The following is a 23,420-nucleotide window of genomic DNA, read 5'->3' on the forward strand; positions in this document are numbered from 1 at the left end:
CTCTGCACTTGTTATACCAACCTGGTAAGGCCAACATAGCCACCACCTATACGACTCACCAATACATGAACGACCTTCACGCCCATTTAAAGGCTACCTGCGCCTTTGCCCAGCAACATCTAGGGAAAAGTGCGGCATGTCAGAAGGTGTATTATGACCAGAAAACCTCACAGGACGAATTCCAAATGGAGGACAAGGTGTGGTATTATCTGTATGCACAACCAGGCAACATCAACCAGAAAACTGTCCCATAACTCGTAAATTCCTTCCCAGTTGGGCGGGACCCTACAAGATCGTGAACAAACTTTCACCCTCGCTTACCAAATTTAAATGAACCAAGTCCGTAAGGGCACGCTTTTAAAGTGGGTTCATCACAATCAAATAGAGACACAACCGCCCCATGGTCCTCGGTGAGGAACTTCAGAGTCCCTTACCGGAACCCCGACCAGAGGTTGGTCCCAACAACAATGGACCAGTAGATTCGGCCCCAGAGGAATGCTGAATCGACACAACATATGCTCACAAGAACAAACGTGATTGAGACCATGACTCAGGATTGGACTTAAAACTGGTGGTCCTCAGAGGTTCAACCTCAAGGTTTGGAACCTTTGAGCCTCAACACCAGACTGACACAAGCTCGTAAAGTCACCTGCCTGTTCTCATTTCATTACAAGGAAAATGATGCTGCTGCTGAGCCTCCCACTGTACCTCCTTCCCTTTACTGCACAACCTCAAATTATTTGACCAGGACCTGCTTCTGGAATCGCCCTGAAGGACCAACCAGGGCTGCTTATCACCAACTGTAGAACACACACCCAAAAAGTGTTACTCCGCTTCGAACCGCGAGAAGTTTACCTGAAACACGTCTGGATGTCCACCTCGACCGGACCAGCCAAGCATCCAGGAGATCGACCAGCCTACCTAAATTGTGTTCCACACAACGAAGTCCAATGTGTGGTCTACTCAAGTACAGATTGGTGCATATTTGGGTTTAAATATATGCATTGCTCACCGTACATCCTCACGCCAGCTTGCACCCCGTGTCCAGCCTCCTTTACCAAACCTTGTCTGTCCTTTGTTCTGTGTTAGACCCCTCTGTATTGTTTCCTGTAGCTTCCCCTGTTAGAGTTCATAAAAGCTTCTATAAAAATCCACTACCTGTATCATTTGTGTTTGGAATCGACAAAACCTCTGTAATCGAGCATTCGTGTTTCCTAAGTGTAGCAACCTTCAGATTACGAGACTGACGAGGTTTTTTGTCACTTTTTCCTAAATTTTACACACATAAAAAAAGACGTGGTGTCCTTTACGAGACACAAAAAAAAGTTTGATTGTGAAGTTAAAAAACGTGAATCGGACTAACCCGGAAGTGAACGCAGGCGTTCACCTTCGACAAATTTATTTTTCAAATAAATTACGTTTTATCCAAAACCAATATACGCTACATGTTAAAGTATAAGCCTTCTTGTTCGGCAAATTCTATTAAGCGTTCTCCTCTTTCATCTGTTGATCCCATTCCGCAGGATCCAATTGATTTCTCGCCAATCGTGCCATTAAAGTAACCCATGACTATTCTAAATTTGTGCTTCGATTCATATTTCCGACGTATTTCAAAGTCCAATTATATCCCATTTGATGCCATCAAGCTCATGTTGCAGCTCTTCTCGTCAAGAATCATCCTTTAGCGTTTGCACGTGGAGAGTCCAAAAAATAAGATTTCGTGTGTTTTTTTTGCTTTTTTCTTGCTACTTCTAAAGATTGTCCATGGGTTTGACCTAAAATTTTTGTAGGAGTAACAGTATTCTGGTCTAGCAGGGCCTTCTTGTCCAGAAGTAGGCATAATCAGCCGGTGACTCTTAGCACCCTCTGCCATCAAGCTAGTATGCCCGCTGCCTATGGCAGCGGGCTCTTTGGCCTCAGTGGAATTAGGGCCGTGTTTTTTGTTGTACTGCCATGAAGAAGGTAATGGGCCCTAATCTGCCACGCTGGCCCAATGCGTGTTGGCAGATTGCCTGTAGTTTTAGTTTAGTCCTGTAGTTTGACTTAAAGTGAAGCCCCTAAGCGAGGACAACGCGTTGGGCATTTAGGGGCAGCTGCTCTGTGTGTGTGTATATACATACATACATGTATGTATGTATGTATGTATGTATGTACAGTGGGGCAAAAAAGTATTTAGTCAGCCACCAATTGTGCAAGTTCTCCCACTTTACAAAGATGAGAGATGCCTGTAATTTAATTCATCATAGGTATACCTCACGTATGAGAGATAATGAGAGACAGAATGAGAAAAAAAAAATCCAGAACATCACATTGTCTGATATTTTAAATAATTTATTAGGAAACTATGGTGGAAAGTAACTATTTGGTCGATAACAAAAGTTCATCTCAATACTTTGTTAAATACCATTTGTTGGCAATGACAGAGGTCAAATGTTTTTTGTAGGTCTTCCCAAGGTTATCACACACTGTTGCTGGTATTTTGCCCTATTCCTCCATGCAGATCTCCTCTAGAGCAGTGATGTTTTCGGGCTGTCGCTGGGCAACACAAACTTTGAACTCCCTCCAAAGATTTTCTATGGGGTTGAGACCTGGAGACTGACGTAATAGTTTTACGTAGTGCCCCCTAATGTTCCAACTGAGATACCACAGTTGGATAAAATTGTGCCTTTATATCAAGATGACAAATTTGTGTTCCACTTTTTTTTTTTAAATTGCCTTATGTTTTTGATACTCACAATAAATGCCTATTAACATCTGTTTGAAATTACCTCAAGAGAAATGCTGTTTCCTGCTATATGCACAATGTGAATTTAAGAAAAATACTGTTGATTATCTAAAAGAGAAAACAAATTAGTCTTGCATTAGTAAGTGAAATGTCTCATTTTCTCGTGTTTTCATAATTGCTCATTGACCAAGCAAAAATATATTTTACCCTTATATTTGATTATTCCGATAGAATTGTCAGTAGAATTCTTGATTACTAATTGCAGCATGAATGGATGCAAATTCTTATTTGTGACCGGTCTGTTTGTCCCTTCAGAAATAAAGTGAGAAAAAGTAACTCATGACATAGCATTTTCATAGAACAACTGAAAACATCGGTTTTGAATCAAACTGTTTGAAGGGGCAAACCCCCCTAGTTTTCTTATAAAGGTTCAATACACTTGTTTATCAAATTTATTTTGATAAATATGGATTTTAAAATATATTAATTGTACATATTCATTCATTATTTTCCTCCCACATCCCAAAAACATGTATGATAGGTTAAATGAAGACTCTAGATTGCCCATAGGTGTGAATGTGTGTGCAAATGGTTGTTTGTCAACATTGTGCTGCGATTGCCTGGCAACCAGTTCAGGGAGTTCCCTGCCTCTTGCCCAGAGTTAGCTGGGATAGGCTCCAACATACCCGCAACCCTAGTGAGGATAAGCAGTCCAGAAAATGGATGGATGGGTACCTCAGTAAACACTGACACAACCCCTCAATTGAACTTTAGTCATCTGGAGACACTGCTAGATATAACTGTGTCTCATCTGCATCATCTGCTGAAGAATCTGACTTAAGGGTAGCATATGCAGGCTAAACAGAAGAGGTCCAAGAACGGATCCTTGAGGGACCCCACATGTCATTGCCATTCGATGAAATTGAAAACTTCCTTTGGTTATTAAATAACTTCTTTTCTCCAGGTAGGACCTGAACCATTTAAGGATTGTTCCATTAAGTCCTACCCATGTTTCCAACCTTTTGAACAGTATGTTGTGATCTACTGTGTCAAATGCTGCACAAAGAGCCCATGCATCCATGCATTTTCTGAGCCGCTTCTCCTCACTAGGGTTGCGGGCGTGCTGGAGCCTATCCCAACTATCATCGGGCAGGAGGCGGGGTACACCCTGAAGTGGTTGCCAGCCAATCGCAGGGCACATACAAACAAACAACCATCCACACTCACATTCACATCTACAGGCAATTTAGAGTTGTCAGTTAACCAACCACGCATGTTTTTGGGATGTGGGGAAATCAGAGTGCCCGGAGAAAACCCACGCAGGCACGGGGAGAACATGGAAACTCCACACAGGCGGGGCCGGGGATTGAACCCCGGTCCTCAGAACTGTGAGGCAGACGCTCTACCCAGTCGGGCACCGTGCCGCGCCCTAGGAGCCAAGAAAACAAAAACTGACACTTTTCCCGAATCAGTATTCAACCATATCATTTAGCAGTTTCATAAGAGCTGATTCTGTACTGTGATAAGTTCAGAAACCTGATTGAAATTTGTCAAAAAGTCAATTTACGATCAAGAAATCGCTGAGTTGATTAAAAACCACTTTCTCAACAATCTTGGCTAGGAAGGGGATGGTTGGAGATGGGTCTATAGTTTGCTAACATGGACCCATCCAGCATTCTCTTTTTTAGAAGTGGCTTCATGGCAGCTACTTTCAAAAATTTAGGGAACCCGTCTGGCTGAAGTGAGCATTTGATTATTTGCTGCAAATCAGCTGGCACAGACTTCGAAATAATTTTGAAAAAGTCAGATGGTATTGAGTCCAGACTGCTAGTTGATGGTTTCAGCCGCTGAACTGTTTTCTCGATTGTTTTTTGGTCAAATGTAAAAGTTTTTTCCGGGTGGTTTTAGGTATAGCATCATTTTATCATTTTTCTGATTTGTGCTGTTATTTGACCTGATAGAGATTGTATTTTTTCACGATAATAGCAGGCAAATTCATTGCATTTATCAGATGTGGAGAGTTCTGAAACTATCTGATTAGAGAGGGTTTGTGACCTTGTCAACCACAGCAAACAGAGTGTGAGTATTGTCTTGTGCTTATTAATAATTTCAGAAAAGTGTCTAGCCCTGGCTCACTCTTGGTTAAAATTAGCCTCTGTCTATAGAAGTTGTAGTAAATTTGGAGTTTAGTCTTTCTCCACTTATGTTCTGCTTTCCTACACTTTGATTTAGAGGACTTTACCTTCAAGGTGCCCCTCCACGGTGTTTTAGGTCGGCTCAAGGTTGGCCAAGTTTTAATAACTGCAACACCATCCATGACATTTGAGATAGAGTGTACACGCACGCATGTACGCACGCACGCACGCGCACACACACACACACCAACTACGGTTGTAGTACAAGTACCATAAAACATATCTACTTAAAAGCCTATGCTTTATCAATAACTGTGGTCAACAAGCAGCTCCTTTATTCAGTCATTCCAGTGAATAAAGCAAATGTTTTGGTAAGGAACCTTATGCATGTTGTTTTTTTGGCACTTGAAATGGTGGCAGGTGTGTATGGACATTTAACATGAGTTTGAATATGATTGGTTACTCCTGAACACAGCCACATCCCAGTTGTAAGAGGGAGTGCACCCTTGTGCAACTAGATTTGTATTTAACCTTTATTTAACTTGGTAAAAGACCAGGTGAGACAGAACATCTCTTTTGCAATGGTGACCTGGCCAACAAGTGAAACGTCAAATCCAAGTCAATCACAAGATTATTTCAGTTGTTTCTCATCACCTCCCCTCTCAAAAACAAAAATAAATAAATAAATCGAGCTGTCCAAATTGTAGGTCACATCAATGGTGGAAAAAGTTTTAAAGGGGACACATTTTGCCAAACCAACTTTGTCTAGTATTTGTGATGCAATATGGTCTCAGTGGTACCTCAGTAAACATCTATCCATCCATCCATCCATTTTCCATACCGCCTATCTTCACTAGCGTCGCTGGCATGCTGGAGCCTATCCCAGTTGACGTCGTTCGCCAGCAAATCGCAGGAGGGTTGTCGAGTGGTGACGCCGGATAGGCCTGAAAAGTATATAATGTAATGGATGAAATTAATAATGGATAATACAGAATAGGATTAGATTGTTAATTGGACGCATGTTCAGGAAATTATTACAATAATTGACTCAAAATGTATGATTGCAAACATCCACCAGATGGTGCTCAAAATGTTACTCTGAGTTAGTCAACCAGTTCTGCACATTTATAGCCATAAGATGGAGCTAGAGGGGAGGTCACTCAAGTGTCACCATACAGTCTTACAGTTATTTGCGAACATATATAATTTTTTTAAATATATTTTGGGATTTTGGTAACGATGTGACAGAGACCCACAATCATTTGTGCCCATACAATGATATGTGAGACAGTTGAAGTGTTTAGGACCTTTTATTGAAAATAAAAAAAATAAAAAAATGAGTTATAATGAAATGTTAGACATTTGATTAAAGATGTGATTTTAGTGATGAGTAAGCAAGGAATGATTTGAATGATGGCATTGTTATTGGGTCGATCAGATGAGAACATTCTCATGAGAACTTTTACTTTAAACAAAGACAGTGTATTAAGAAGTTATCATGAGAGGAACTAATGTTTATATCTAGCTTTTACTGCATATAGGAGACCATTGATGAGAAGTCTCAAACCATTAAGGGAAAGTTCCATCATATGACTTGTTTTAAGGCAAAAGGGCACACAACTAACAAATAACTTACGATGAGAACGAGCAGTCCTTAAAATGACTCTAAAATGTTCCCGTAAGCCTTACAGCTAGATAAAGTGGTGACGTAAAGACCCCTGGCAAGGTACACCTCTAATATATAAGTTAGAAAACTGACAGTATCGAGGCTCTTGCTCTTTCAAAGGTTAGCTATTGCGGTCTTACTGTCACGTTTGGGATTTGTTCGAAGGCGAGGAAGGCAAGGCAAGAACATGGAGGACCCAAGTGCAGGGAAGCAGGGAGGCAACGCAGTAGTGCAGGAGTATATAAAAAAAATTCTATTTAATTCCAAAACCAAAGGAAAACAAGGATCATGAAAGTCTAAATGCTAAATAAACATCGTCCAAAATCTAAACACAAAGTAACAAAGAAACACTTGAGTAAACCCAAAACAAGAAACAAGACATGACTGATGAAATAACTGAGCGACAACTGGCAACTAAGACATGGCACAGACAGAGACAATGACACCTGACAACGACATACCGCAAAGACTTGTGACAACGACAATGAACCGACCAGAAGTGAATGAAACCAGGGAATTAAATGCAAACAGATTGACAAGACAACGAGGAACACCTGGACAAGACACGAGTGGCTGGAGCGAGCCGATTGGTCGACACAAGGTAGACGAGAACAGGTGGACACAACAACCAAATGAGCACACGGCAAACATGGAACAAAACGAAACACAACCCAAACCAAAACACAGACCATGACACTTACTGCTTAATCTCTTATCTATTTTTGTGTAAGATGCAGGATGATTAGAGAAGTAGCTTTAAAGACAAATTGAATATTTTACTGAGAATTAAATAGAGTTGAGCATTAACTCCAGAGCCTGAGCCCTCAATCTCTCTCTTCTGTGTCCCTATCTATTCTCAATTCATAATTTCAAGGTTTTAGGAATGTTCGATCTGATCAATCAAATATTCTTTTTTTCCGTTTGAATTGAATTTTCTTTTTATTTTGATTGTACTTTGGATTTTCACATTTTGGACTGTTTTAATATTATCATCTTTTAAACTGAACTGAACTGAATGCTCTCCTTGAACTGATGCTTTTGGACTGGTTTGGTTTTCATTTCAAAGGGCCGGCTTGGAACACTTCATCTCATTTGTAAGTGAGTAGATGTTTCACAACCAGTTCCTTTTTGTGAGTTTTATTATTTTGATTTTAATTATTTGTTCCTTTTTGTGAATATAATAATTTTTATTTCTATGAATTAAATCCTCGCCCTTTCTAAATTCTGTTAATTAAATTAACTTTTTCTGAGCATAGAAAAATGTCCCTTCCTTTTATTTTAAGAGTAATAAGTGCAGTGTTATCAATGTTAGCAGACCTAATAACATATCAACACAGCCATTGATTATTCTAACTCTATTTTTGAAGGGTTGTATCGGCTTTTTGAACACAATAACAGGTCCTGGCTGTCGTATCAAGACGGTCTAATTTTACCTAGGTCAATTAGAAGTGTCTCAGACCATGTGGGAGAGAGCAGCTTTTTCAAAGTATTCATCTATTAAGAATACTTTGTTAAAGTAAAGCCTAACTTGAGCGGGGCCGCGGCGCTTCACAATTGACTGTGAGAACCTAGACGAATCTCTCTCGACACCGGACAGCCAGTCAGGACTCACTTAGTTCTAAGGAGCAGGGGGTAAGCGAGGTCTGACTCATTCAACCATTCACATTCACACCTACGGGCAATTTAGAGCCTTCAATTAATCTACCATGCATGTTTTGGGGATGTGGGAGCAAACCGAAGTACCTGGAGAAAACCCACGCAGGCACGGCGAGAACATGCAAACGGCACACAGGCAAGGCCAGATCTGAACACGGGTCCTCAGAACTGCGAGGCAGATGTGCTGTTAGTAAACATGTGAAATATAAATTTCAATTGTTGACTTGATGTTTTTCTGCCGAGAAGTCTGAAATCAGGTAATTAGAATTTCTCAAGCTCGTCTACGTCACTATGGAAGATTTTTGCCTTCCCTCTCCTCTCCCGAGCCACCACTGTCAACATCACAAATGTGTGTGCTCTCAAAAGTTTGTCTTCTACACGGAGGCAACCAATCAGAGGAAAGCCAAATATGGACAAAACGGATACAAAATGCATCAAACAGAAGTAGCTGTCAGAGGGACCTTTTCTAGACACTCATATGATAAAACCAAGGTGTTTTTTAAAAATGAAATTGACACTTTTATAGTAAATCCAAGTTAGAACGTCCCTCTATGAACGTCTAAATAGCCAAAATATGGGACCTTTACTTTTATGTGCGATTCAAGCCCCTGGCATTTGTATTTTTGCTGCATCCAAATCCTTGTTGCAGTTGCACCTTTGCACATACAGTATTCACAACGGCAGAAAATATATATATTTTTTATCTTGTCTTACTGTCTTATTCTACTTATATTTCAAAAGACTTGAGACTTATTGAGCTAATCTGGGACCTCGGGTATCAAATTTCTTGCTATATTGTGTATATGTGTGTTGGTATGACAATTAAACTCCTTGAATGCTTGAGACGGCAGAATGTACAATAAATGTGTGTATCACGATCACAGGTGGGTAGAGTAGCCAAATATTGTACTCAAGTAAAAGCACTGGTACTTTAGAATAATATGACTTGTGTAAAAGTATAACGCAGTTCTCAAAATAATTACTTGAGTAAGAAAGCACTCAGTGAAAAACTACTAAAGTAACAAGTAACTGAGTAACTTCTGACTTATTTTTTAAATCAGAGCATGAATGCCTCATGAAATTAAAAAATAACGAAATAAAATATGCATGCATCAGATATTGCTGAACAATATCACTTAATCTAAAATATAATAGAGAAAATATTTGTAACATCACAAATAAAGCCAAATTCAGCTCCAAGAAATGGTCGTATAATATTTTGTCTATACTTGTTAAAGGGCACAATAGGCTCACGAGGCAGAGTGTACAGAAACAGGAACAAGGTTCCAGTGGATATAAAAAGTCTACACACCCCTGCTCAAATGGCAGGTATTTGTCATGTAAAAGAATTTTAACTAAAATAAATCATTTAAAATCTTTTCCTACCATTAACCGAGAAATAGTACAACTCGATGGATTTGCACAATGGTCACTGTACCCGATTATTGCTCCATTAGTCATTTCAAACTGCTCGAAGTTGCTACAGAACTGCATCATTTGCACAACTATCAAAAAATAAAGTATCAGCATTACCGGTAACCTTTCATTGCTCAGTGACTCTCCGTCACTCCTCTCCTTTTTATGTCTCAAAGGTATTTTCTGTCAAATGGCTGTCTACTGTCATACTAGAGCGGCTCCAACTACCGGAAACAAATTGCTTGGGTGTTTTTGACATACTTGGCAAATAAAGATGATTCTGATTTATTTTGTATCTTTTTGACAGGGGAGGTGAAAATAAACAACTGAAAGACGCTTGTATGTGACCGACTTGGACTTGGCTAGACTTTAACTTGCTGCCTGCTTGGCCTTCCCACTCAAGTACGCCAAACACAGGGACCCCTGGACACTTTTTAAAACTGTGTGACTGTACTTGTTTTGTGTGTGTGTGTGTGTGTGTGTGTGTGTGTGGATACAGTCAGATATTCGCTCACTGAAACATGAGCGTGAACAAGACCACCAACAAGATGCATTCCTTTTTCCACGAGAGACTACCACAAACCCCTTCACCAAAGTGCTGGGTTTTCCAAACGACATGGTGTCTGACATCTCAAAGAAAATCACGATCACTTATGACCACCAAACAGTGAAATCTGTCATTATACAGTCCCCTCCAAAAGGATTGGAAGATCAATTGGTTTGTTTTTGTTGGAAACTGAAGACATTTGAGTTGCAGATTAAAAGATGAATATGAGACAAAAGTTCAGAATTCTAGCTTTTATTTCATGGCATTTACATCTAGATGTGTTAAACAACTCTGGGCCGAGCAACTTATGTTTGAAGCCAAATAGAATAAGTTGCCAATACAATGTGGGTCAGCCCAAAGTGTCAATATCTTTAAGTCCACGTTTCTTTTTTCCCTCATGCTTTTGAAAACATTTCCACTTTTAAATTATCTTTCCTGCACTTTTTCATTTTATTTGTTATTTATTTTAATAAATATAATATTTTTTAAAATATTTATTTTATTTTTTTCTTTTTTTTTTCTTTGTTTTGAAATGTTTTAAGCTGTGTTTTAAGTGTTTTAAGCAACCCGTGTGAGGATAAGCGGCATGGAAAATGGATGGGTGAATTTTATGCAAGGACAGCATGGTAATGACTTGTTAGTATATCTGCCTCGCGTTTCTGAGGACTCTGGTTCAAATCTGGCCTCGCCTGTGTGAAGTTTGCATGTTCTTCCCTTGCCTGCGTGGGTTTTCTTTCCCGGTACTCCCACATCCCATAAAACATGGTAGGTTAATTGAGAACTATAAATTGCCCGTAGGTGTGAATGTGTTTGTTTAAATGTGCCCTGCGATTGGCTGGCGACCACTTCAGGGTGTACCCTAGGTTCCAGCACGCCCGCGACACTAGTGAGGATAAGCAGTAAGGGAAATGGATGGATGGATGGATTTTTTGCAAGAAAAACAGAAGTGAACCATTGTGTTATAATGACGTTTTCTTCTTCTTCTTTTCCTTTCGGCTTGTCGCCACAGCGTGTCATCCTTTTCCATGTAAGACTATCTCCTGCATCCTCCTCTCGAACACCAACTTCCCTCATGTCTTCCCTCACGACATTCATCAACCTTCTCTTTGGTCTTCCTCTAGCTCTCTTGCTTGGCAGCTCCATCGTCATCATCATTCTACCAATATACTCACTCTCTCTCCTGTGGACGTGTTCTAACCATTCAAGTCTGCTCTCTCTAACTTTGTCTCCAAAACATCCAACCTTGGCTGTCCCTCTGATGAGCTCATTTCTAATATTATCTAATCTGGTCACTCTGAGAGCGAACCGCAACATCTTCATTTCTGCCACCTCCAGCTCTGCTTCTCTTCAGTGCCACTGTCTCTAATCCGTACATCATGGCTGGCCTCACCACCGTCTTATAAACTTTGCCCTTCATCCTAGCAGAGACTCTTCTGTCAAATAACACACCTGACACCTTCCTCCATCCGTTCCAACCTGCTTGGATCTGTTTCTTCACTTCCTGACCACACTCACCATTGCTCTGGATGGTTGACCCCAAGTACCTAAATCCCTGACGCAGTCCCACCTCCACCTTAAACTCCTCTGTCACACCTACAGCACACGTCACTACTGTTCTGCTGCCCTCATGCATGTCCTGTATTATTCTACCATACTTCTCTGCCACTCCAGACTTCCGCATGCAGTACAACAGTTCCTCTCTAAGTACTCTGTCATAGAGTTTCTCAAGATCCAGAAAGAGACAGTATAGCTCCTTCTGACCTCCTCTGTTTTTCAACATGTTTTTCACACCTGGATTTGGGATCCTCTGCCATTCCTCCTTGCAGATCCTCTCCAGTTCTGTCAGGTTGTACGGTGAACGCTGGTGCACAGCCATTTTCAGGTCTCTCCAGAGATGCTCAATTGGGTTTAAGTCAGGGCTCTGGCTGGGCCATTCAAGAACAGTCACAGAGTTGTTCTGAACCCACTCCTTTGTTATTTTAGCTGTATGCTTAGGGTCATTGTCTTGTTGGAAGCCACAGTGATCTTTGGGTTTTTCTTTGCCTCTCTCACCAAGACTCTTCTACCCCGATTGCTCATTGTGGCCGGACGGCCAGCTCTAGGAAGGGTTCTGGTCATCCCAAACGTCTTCCATTTAAGGATTATGGAGGCTACTGTGCTCTTAGGAACCTTAGGTGAAGAAATGTTTTTGTAACCTTGGCCAGATCTGTGCCTCACCACAATTCTGTCTCTGAGCTCTTCAGGCACTTCCTTTGACCTCATGATTCTCATTTCCTCTGACATGCTGTAAGGTCTTATATAAACTGGTGTGTGGCTTTCCTAATCAAGTCCAATCAGTATAATCAAACACAGCTGGACTCCAATGAAGGGGCAGAACAATCTCAAGGATGATCAGAAGAAATGGACAGCACCCGAGTTAAATATATGAGTGTCACAGCAAAGGGTCTGAATACTTATGGCTGTGTGATATTTCAGTTTTTCTTTTTTTAATACATCTGCAAAGATTTCAACAATTCCGTTTTTTTCTGTCAATAAGGGGTGCAGTGTGTACATTGATGAGGATTTTTTTTTTTTTGCAAATGGCTGCAATATAACAAAGAGTAAAAAATTTAAGTGGTCTGAATACTTTCCGTACCCACTGTATATACTGTATAACGTAACAGCTGGGAACGATTGGGAAGTGATTGTTTATTATTCAATGCACATTGACAGTGTAGTGCCATAAAAGTGCAAAGAAATGCACGATTTCACTGTCGCCACAGTATTTTTGTTATTTTCCCACGTAAAAAGTGTATTTCATTGTTGTTACTTCTTTATTTACACATTAAGAATACAGTTTAACTGCCGTGTTAAACACGCAATGCATTGTGGGTTAATTATTCATACCAAGTGCGCGATCATCAATCGGTCATGGAGGATAAGGACGTGCTGATCGATTGGTAACTAAGTGAACAAAAAAAGAAATACAACACAAGACTGATTCTTGAGAACACTACACTGACTAAACCAGAGTGTAATGTACAGTCATGGGGGTGTGACACTGAGGGGACGTGCCCCCTCTCACTTATTGCCGTATGTGCCCCTACGTGTGTGATGTGCCCCTTTTCAGGAATGCAAAATGCAGGACCCCCTCCCCCAACATGGAAAAGTTGTCTCATCCACAACAGTGTTTCCTATTCATTTATTCATTTGACCAGCAGGTGAACTACACACGTGCACGCACACAGTGGTAAAAGGTATGTGCAGGTGTATGGTTGGACAGGGCGGCTTATAGGCTTCTGATTTCAAAACTGGTTATTCATCTACGTGTTGTGTATACTGTATGTAATTACAGTACATGAGGTAATCTTTCATTTATATGGGTTCACAGTTGTAGCAGCCCTCCGAGGGAAGCCATAACTACGATGTGGCCCGCGACAAAAATTAGTTTGACACCTCTCGTGGGCGAATGCTCAAATCAACAACCAGCCTCTCTCTCCCTGCATTAAAAATGTAATCCTGTGAAATAATCCACATTTTTAATAAATGCGAAATGTAAAAGACTTTGCAGAATTGACAGACTGACGAATATCAGATCCTGAGTATATAACTTGCAAAGCAGAGTGATTTATGGAAGTTCTTGGGAGTTTTTTATGAAATTTTCGCTGACCAAGATATTGACCGAATGTTTGCAAACTTAGAGGACGTTCTCTTGCGCTTCTCCCGACCTACAACACGTACACGGAGCACGGTGCTTGCTTTTCGACATTACCATGGTCATTTTAGATGATCGTGTCTGGTGTGGGGCAGTGAGTGAAATTGCTGAGTGGTTTGGGGTTTCAAAGAGGACTATCGGAAGGTGCATTAAAACATACTGGCTATTAACCGTTGAATCCATGGCTCTTCCTAAAATGTTTGTGATTAAATTCACTGCCACTGACAGCTGTATACGTCAAATATGCGTATAAACTGGGAGGGCTGGCAGTGAATGAGTTATTAACTCATGCAGGAACAAGGAATTTGAGTGGAGCCTTAGTTCCGCCCAGTGAGTTTGAGTGAGTTTGCCCAAATTAAATTAATAAAAAAATAAATAAATATTGAAATATTGAAAGAAATAATGAAATAATTTTTGAAACAAATAAATATTGAAGTTAATAAATAAATAAATATTGAAATAAATACATACATGCATAATGACATATTTCATCAAACATTTTATTTATTCTGTTATCCATCCATCCATCCATTTCCTGAGCCGCTTCTCCTTACTCGGGTCGGGGGCGCGCTGGAGCCCATCCCAGCTATCCTCGGGCAGGAGGCGGGGCACACCCCGAACTGGTTGCCAGCCAATCGCAGGGCACATACAAACAAACTGAGAACACATTCACTGCTATTTTTCAATAAATGTTGCTAATTCTGTCCACTGACAACACTTAAATGACATTGATGCACTTGTGAAGGCCAAACAATGCAAAGTTTCAGGAGCACACTTCTATAAAATTGTGTGCCATGTTCACACTGTGAAAATAAATGCCTCCTGCAGAAATGTTTTAAGACATTGAATATTACAAAATTTCAGTCAAAAGCTTCACTTCAAAAGAGGTTGGTTTGTTGGAACTTTGTTTTTTTGTTTTTTTCATGCACTGCCACAACTTACATTTTTGTGTGCACATTTACAAAGGTTGCATGACTGAATGGTGCGCGCTCACTGACTCATAATACTGTTGAAATAATTTTTGATTAAAAATTTCAAACTGCTCATATGATTTGCAACAAGATAATAATGAATACATGTGAATATTTTCCAAAAGTACTTGTAATTATTTGCACCAAAACAATGGGGGACATTTGGAATAACTGTTATTTATGGATTTTTAAGCCACAAATATTGTGTGTCTAATTGGGGTAAATGTGGCCCGCGAACTAAAATGAGTTTGACACCCCTGTTCTATTGTTTATGTCATCCATACTCCCGCCATGCAGCCTGATGGACTGCGTGTGAGCGCGCACGCGCGCGCGTCGTGTCGACTCGAGGTCGCGCATCTCTGTGCACATGGAGAAGAGTACAGAAGAGGAGTAGGAGGATGGCGATGAAGAGGCGCAACGCAATCGACCTGCGATGATCAGTGTCAACGATCAATCATTAAATGCACGTTGATGTGAGGGACGATCAGTCCTCTCGCGCGTGATGGTGCTTGTGGACGGCGAGACGGACACGCGTGCAAGTGGTCAAGGTAGGAGAGCTCTGTCAACGCACCAACGCACAAGCATGTTGCACACGCCAGACTGTTGCAGTTCGTGCGTGTTTAGCGTTTGGCTCTGGTGGGCCTCGCAAAGGGGCGAAAGGATTCCATTTAAAGTATTCTATTGAAGCGCAGGTTGTGTTCTGCTTGAAAATCAAACTCCTTCGAGTCGTCTTGTCGGGGCGAGGAATCTTGTTGACGCTCTTTTAAGGCGGCACTGAGGGCGGCTGAAACTAGGTTTGGAGTTTGGAGAGTGGAACGCATAATATTGCGGAAGCACCCCGGCCTGGCCCCGCCCTGCATTATGGCACCTCTTCAGGAGGGACTCATATCAGTCACATTCCACAATAATTCACCATGTGGACGGGCAACAAAGGAGGTCGTGTGACAACCACAATACACCATTTGGAACGACATATAAGTAAATGTCTCCCATTTTATTTATACATACACACTGATATATTTTGGAAACAAAGGGGCATGAAAACCAATCAACAACCATGTAACTTTAAATCTGAAGATTATAAGTGTTTGCTCGTTTTATGTCTAGGATATACAGTAGGTAAGCACCTAACCAATGTTGTATTTTTCGAATATTTTCATTAGTGTTTACAGCTGTCAATGTATGTAACACTGTGACTGCAGTTACATATTAAAATAGTAGTATTAAATATCGAATGGCTCAATGTAACATCTACGTATGCATGTCTATGATTTGGACAGTCAGCATGGACAGTATGTAGAAGACATGGCACCATGTTTTCTGCATGCTGTGCACACTTTAGACAATATCGCTTCATATGACAACCCAGATAAGTGAATCCATCCATTCATTCATCAACCTCCGCTTATCCGGGGGCAGCAGTTTTAGCAGGGAATTCCAGACTCCCTTCTCCTCAGCCACTTCATCCAGCTCATACGAGGGGATCCTGAGGCGTTCCCAAAACAACAGGGAGACAAAGCCACTCCAGCGTGTCCTGGGTCATCCCCGGGGGCTCCTCAAAATTCATTCATTCATTCATTCATCTTCCGTTCTGCTTATCCTCACTTGGGTCGCCTATCCCAGCTATCTCTGGGCGAGAGGCGGGGTACACCCTGAACTGGTCGCCAGCCAATCGCAGGGCAACTTTTTCAAAATCTCAGACAAAATAGATTGCACAAGAAGGTGGTACTTCAAAAGTCATATTTGGAAAAACATGTCATGTCATATGTCATAGAATGGCACATGACCAGAGAGGGCCAATCACAAGCGTTGGCTTTAAAGGGATGAATTGATATGAAAAGAAATCTGAGCTTTTTGTGTCTATTTTTCAAATATAAGTTACAGTATATTTCCAATGCAACTAATTTAATTACACATTCTCTCCCAGTTACTGTATGTATTGGATTACATTTACATACATTTTGTAATAAAATGACATAATCTCTTTAAATGTAGTTAGTTACTCCCCAACACTGGACGTGAAGGATGTACGAAGTTCAATTCAGGTGTTCAAGTTGATGAAACCGGAAATGGCATGTTATTTTAATCTTCAATGTATTATCAGGCTGACTGTTTGGCACATTTAATTCTTTCTTTCATTCATTCATTAATTCCTGGCTCTCTGCATCGGCCAAATGACGAGTGATGACATGACACACAGGGAAAACATCCATTTATGTCAACATTTTAAACCATAAATGACAAAATCTTCATCTGATCAAGAGGAACAACCTCCTTATTGTTCTGTGTGAATTGGAGTCTATCCTAGGTGACTGGGTGAGAGGCGGGGTACCCCCTGGACTGGTTGTCAGCCAGTTGCAGGCAGTGATGCCGGTAACGCGTTACTCCAAAATACCGCCATTTTGAGTAACGCGTTACTATTCTCCAGAGAGTAATTAGACTACAGTTACATTTTCAAACCAACAATAGTTACTTTTGCATCATCAATGTCTCTCACCAAGTACTTATTTGTAGCTAGTGATTCAAACGAAGAGCAGTCCAGCTGTGCAGAAGCATTTAACCGAGACCACTCAATATTTACATTGAAAAGTGAGAATTTTCAACTTCGCCCGGAGTCCGGACTGTGAGCTGGTTTAACACGCTGCATGGCCGGGTGTCACGTTTTTTTTTTTAAATAGAGATTTCCAGGACAAAACCCGTCTGAACACACTATAGTGTATATGAGTCTGCATATGGTGGGGGATAAACGCCGTATTTGGCAACCGTTTTAGTGCGGCTACCCTTCATGTTTCCATGCGCAAGGTGCATTCAGGGACACTCCATAAATGGGAAACAATGTGTTCTTTGTTATGAAGATAGTTATTTCTATCAGAATGCTTTAACTAATACACTGTATGATCACACTGTCATAATATCGAATTTATTTAGTTTTGTAATATAAGACTAGATCAAATAAAATATTTTGTGAATCTGATCAGATTTGTTTGTTAAATCCGATCTTTTCATGCAGTCCTTCACATTACAAAAACAAATGCCGCTACGTCACACGCATGCGCACAAAACCGGATGTACCGTTGCACATAACACACAACTGCGAGGCGGCGTGTTTTGTCGAACAATTGTGATGTTTGTCGCGTTTTGATGACGTACAGGTTGGATGCGCACCCCGTGAGCGTCCATACTGCACTCGTGTCGAATACATGTCCAATTTTTATCCACATATGAAAGAAACCTATGAAAAAATCGGAATTGACCTGCAGTGTGAACATAGCCTTAGTGTCTCCAGAGCTCCATTTTTTTCAGTTTTCTTACAAACGGTGGTCCTTCTTTGTGGCAGAAATATTGCATGTCTTTATCATTATTATGATTGTATATTTCAAAAGTAGCGTTTTAGTTACTTTCAGCAGCTGCCAAGTGGCAGGAATATCACTTATCCACAGTACAAAAAAAGCATTAGCTTAACCGTACCCATTACTTGGTAATGTACACCACACAAGTTACAGAATCATGTTATCAAGATGAACCAATAACTTAAATATTAGTGTAGTTGAAGCCACATTAAATCAGCAACTCAGTGCAGACTTGACATGCCAACACAATACAGTAAGTTCCTAAATGTAAGATTATTGCAACCCCCCCCCCAAAAAAAAAAAAAAATATTAATTGAGGGGCCACTTCAAGTGTCCATGTGGTCCACGGGCCGCCAGTTGTCCATCCCTGGTGTAATGGGTTTAATGAGTAGTTAAGATCATTTATGCACTTGTATCCGTGGAGTTTGAAGGGCAACACATGCAAATTGTGCAACTCACATGATTTTTATTAAGCTCTTTATGTCTTTACCCTGATGCACTTTTCTCTTTACCGTTATTAAATGACGTGTCCTCCAATGGGTCACCACCATTTGCTTTGTCAATAAGGATTACCTTTACTATGAATGCCTAACATTTTAAATCCTCAATAACCTTTTGAAAATAGGACTATGCGTGGCTGTTTCAGCATGGGAGACATTTACCCAAATAAAACTAAGGGAGCATAAAAATTGCTAAATTAGATTTTTTTTTTAACCAAATTATATGAAAATGACCCTTATACTGTAAATGCAAGTCATTCAGTTAAATGTAATACATACTGTTAAATATGGTTGACACTTTTAATAGCTTACAAGAAAAACTGAACAGCGATTGTTCAAGTTGTACTGAACGTGTGTTGTGCATGATGATGAAAAATGGACGCAGACACTCGGCGCCTCAGGGTGAGAAGGTTATTGGCTCTCTGCTTGGCGCGCATAGCCAATCACATACTAGGATTCACAGTTGGGATTTTCTACATTGTTGCCAGGCGAGCATCAGCAGCCTGACCTACATTCATGTTACACACGCACTATCTCACGCGCTCTCACACACACACACACACACACACACACACACACACACACACACACACACACACACACATAGTGCGTGCTTGGCACAGAGGCAGCATGGTTTCATCATTCATGGGTGTATGCGAGAGTGTAAAAGTGAGCACTGGATGGAGTTGAAGGACATTTTCAAGGTTCAGCTAAAAAATATACGCGGGCACACACACACACACACACACAACAATATTGACTGACTTTTTCCCCTTCAATTGCTCCACTTCATGCTCATCCACTAGCAACATGTGCTGCCAAAAATGTGTGTGTGTGTGTGTGTTTTCTTTTCAAAGTAAAAGAACACCTGAATGTAATTTTAGTGGTTCACTAAGCAACTGCTTATTTCATTATAATCACTCAGTTAACCCAATTTCTTGCTAAACTTGTGAAATGCCAGAGGGGGAAGTGCTATAATGTTTCCTCTTGTTTCGTAAGAGTTGACATAAAAATGGTTCATCAAGTGTATGCTTCCATTGTAGCTATTGCTCATTAAAGAAATTACATTCAACACAACTTTCTCGCATTGCTTCCCTTTTAATGTGAAAGGCCAAAGGGGAAGTGCAAATTGTGTGTTACCAGTCGGCCTGCGAGCTCCTTCCTCTTTGAGAACACTGAGGTGTTTTCATCTGGACGGGAACCTTGCGAATGTGGAGTCGCACTGGACGGTGTGAAGACACAACATTCTGGATTATTTGCAAAAAGGAAGTTGGACTTTCCTCAGGTAGTCTTTCCTCTTTCAGTCTCTGAACATCCTGAAAATTCACAATGTTGTCGCTGTTCCACGGTGTAAGTCAGTTGTTTTCTCCCAGAAACTTCTGTCTCCCCATAATATTGTAGCCAGTACTCTCACGATATTTCCAAGCTCTCGTCATGTAATATTCTCAGTCTTATATGCCCATTTTTTTCTTTAATACTGCCACATTTCCCAAACTTTTTTTTTTTTTATTACCAGACGATTCATATAATATTCTCATACTATTTCTATAATGTTGCCAGAATTTTCCTATATTTCCCAGACTATTCCTTTAATATTCCCACACTCTTACTATAATATTGCAAGACTCGTCCTATATTATTCCCACACTCTTTATTTTCAGGCTTTTCCCATTGCATTCCCAGACTCTTCGTATAATATTGCCTGATGCTCTCTGTAATACTGTAATTGGCTGGCGAACAGTTCAAGGTGTACCTCGCCTCTCGCCCAAAGTCAGCTGAGATAGTCTCCAGCGCACCTGCAACCCTAGTGGGGATAAGCAGTATCGAGAATGGGTGGATAGATGGGCTTTCTGTAATATTCACATCCTTCTGATAATATTCTCAACTTCAGTCCATAAGATTCCATCATTTTCCTTTCAGTAGTTCTTCTGATCATATTTCACACACTTCCTAGTAAAGCCCCCACGGTTGTCCTGTAGGAGCAATATTAATGGGATAATGTAGTTACGCTATTTATTGTACTGTATTCCAGAGATGTGGACTTGAGTCATTGTGACTTGGACTTGAGTCGACTCAACTTATTGTTTTGATGACTTGTGACTTGACTTGGACTTTTGAGTTGATCTAACTTGAGACATACTGACTTGGCACGCTTGATTGTTTTTCATTTTATACGTTCTGTTTCAAGATAAAATATCAATGAATTTGGCACTAATATAACTTGTCGGTATGTGCGGACACGCTTGAAATGGCACTGTCATGATGAGAGGATTAGCCTTTCAATCAATTAATGGACAACTGGTCCTTGGGCAACGTGTCCACGGAAACATGGACAACTGGTCCTCGCAAACAATTTAACAGCTTGTTTTTTTCTTTTTTTTCAACAAATGTAACAACTAACTTGTTTTTTAACAAAAAACAAAGACCATAAATTGCTAACATTATTAGAAATAAGTGTTTCACACTTTATTACAAATCACAGAAAAATGGATCACACTTTTTTTTTTAATGATATGTAATCTCACTAGAAACACAGAGCAGGTCCAGATGTTTGGTTCTCCACCACGCAGGTTCTGGCTGGTGCCACAAAGGAACAAGAATGGTCGTCTTGCCCCGTTGACAAATGGATTTACAATGAATAGTTGCCTCTCATGTTAATCAAATCAAATCAAATAGACCTTTATCAAGAGAGCACTTTTCACACAATGACAGCATCTCAAAGTACTTTACATAGTTCAAATCAATCCCGGGCGGCACCGTGAGTGACTGGTTAGAGCGTCTGCCTCACAGTTCTGAAGAACGGGGTACAAATCCCGGCCCCGCCTATGCGAAGTTTGCATGTTCTCCCCGTGCCTGCATGGGTTTTCTCCGGGCACTCCGGTTTCCTCCCACACCCCAAAAACATGCATGGTATGTTAATTGAAAACTCTAAATTGCCCGTAGGTGTGAATGTGAGTGTGAATGGTTGTTTGTTTGTATGTGCCCTGCGATTGACTGGCAACCAGTTCAGGGTGTACCCGGCCTCCTGCCCGAAGATAGCTGGGATAGGCTCCAGCATTCCCGCGACCCTTGTGAGGATAAGCAGCTCGGAATATGGATAGATGGATGAAAATCAATCCCCTCCCCCCACTCATCCACACAGATACATATGGCACCCTTGGAATGCCAATGTTTTTAGCCATGACTGTATAAAAAAAATACATAACCTGACTGTGACGTAAAATCAGAGTAAACCTTTCCTGTTTTAAGTCAATTAGGCTTGCCAAATTATTTATATTTGCTAAATGACTGAATAACGAAAGAAGGATTTTTTTTCAGGCAAATCTTCTTTTCCTTTCGGCTTGTCCCTTTAGGAGTTGCCACAGCGCGTCATCCTTTTCCATGTAAGCCTATCTCCTGCATCCTCCTCTCGAACACCAACTGCCCTCATGTCTTCCCTCACGACTTCCATCAACCTTCTCTTTGGTCTTCCGCTAGCTCTCTTGCCTGGCAGCTCCATCTTCATCATCCTTCTACCAATATACTCACTATTACTCCTCTGGACGTGTCCAAACCATCAAAGTCTGCTCTCTCTAACTTTGTCTCCAAAACATCTAACCTTGGGTGTCCCTCTGATGAGCTCATTTCTAATTTTATCCAACCTGGTCACTCCAAGAGCGAACCTCAACATCTTCATTTCCGCCACCTCCAGCTCTGCTTCCTGTTGTCTCTTCAGTGCCACTGTCTCTAATCCATACATCAGGGCTGGCCTCACTACTGTTTTATAAACTTTGCCCTTCATCCTAGCAGAGACTCTTCTGTCAAATAACACACCTGACACCTTCCTCCGCCCATTCCAACCTGCTTGGACCCGTTACTTCACTTCCTGACCACACTCACCATTGCGCTGGATGGTTGACCCCAACTATTTAAAGTCCTCCACCCTTGCTATCTCTTCTCCCTGTAGCCTCATTCTTCCCCCACCCCTCCTCTCATTCATGCACATATATTCTGTTTTACTTTGGCTAATCTTCATTCCTCTGCTTGCCAGTTCATGGCTCCATCTTTCTGACTGTTCCCTCACCTGCTCCCTGCTTTCACTGCAGATCACAATGTCATCTGCAAACATCATGCTCCACAGGGATTCCAGTCTAACCTCATCTGTCAGCCTATCCATCACGACTGCTAACAGGAAGGGGCTCAGGGCTGATCCCTGATGCAGTCCCACCTCCACCTTAAATTCGTATGTCACACCGACAGCAGACCTCACCACTGTTTTGCTGCCCTCGTACATGTCCTGTATTATTCTAACATACTTCTCTGCCACTCCAGTCTTCCGCATGCAGTACCACAGTTCTTCTCTGGGTACTCTGTCATAGGCTTTCTCTAGATCTACAAAGACACAATGTAGCTCCTTCTGACCTTCTCTGTACTTTTCCATCAACATCCTCAAGCCAAATAATACATCTGTGGTACTCTTTCTAGGCATGAAACCATACTGTTGCTCGCAAATACTTAATACTTAATACAAATACTTCTTTCCTGAGTCTAGCCTCCACTACTCTTTCCCATAACTTCATTGTGTGGCTCATCAACTTTATTCCTCTATAGGTTCCACAGCTCTGCACATCACCTTTGTTCTTAAAAATGGGCACCAGCACACCTTTCCTCCATTCCTCAGCATCTTCTCACATGCTAGAATTCTGTTAAACAAGCTGGTCAAACACTACACAGCCATCTCTTCGAGATGCTTCCATACCTCCACAGGAATGTCATCAGGA

The 23,420-nt window shown here is 41.0% G+C and overlaps 1 protein-coding gene across 5 annotated transcripts in view; it reads left to right on the plus strand.

The window, feature by feature from the left end:
- The first annotated feature begins 15,182 nt into the window (after positions 1–15,182).
- ccdc120a (coiled-coil domain containing 120a) overlaps positions 15,183–23,420 on the plus strand; it is a 49,875-nt gene continuing 41,637 nt past the window's right edge. For 3 of the 5 annotated variants that reach the window (XM_061693678.1, XM_061693686.1, XM_061693713.1), the window contains exon 1: positions 19,847–19,945. In XM_061693678.1, coding sequence (XP_061549662.1) covers positions 19,870–19,945 — 76 coding nt within the window. In that variant the 5' untranslated portion in view covers positions 19,847–19,869. Of the gene's footprint in view, positions 15,359–19,846; positions 19,946–23,420 lie in introns of those variants that run through there. The other 2 variants (XM_061693694.1, XM_061693703.1) reach the window with 2 other exon arrangements.

This window comes from Phycodurus eques, chromosome 1 (assembly GCF_024500275.1).
Source record: "Phycodurus eques isolate BA_2022a chromosome 1, UOR_Pequ_1.1, whole genome shotgun sequence".
Lineage (NCBI taxonomy): Eukaryota > Metazoa > Chordata > Actinopteri > Syngnathiformes > Syngnathidae > Phycodurus > Phycodurus eques.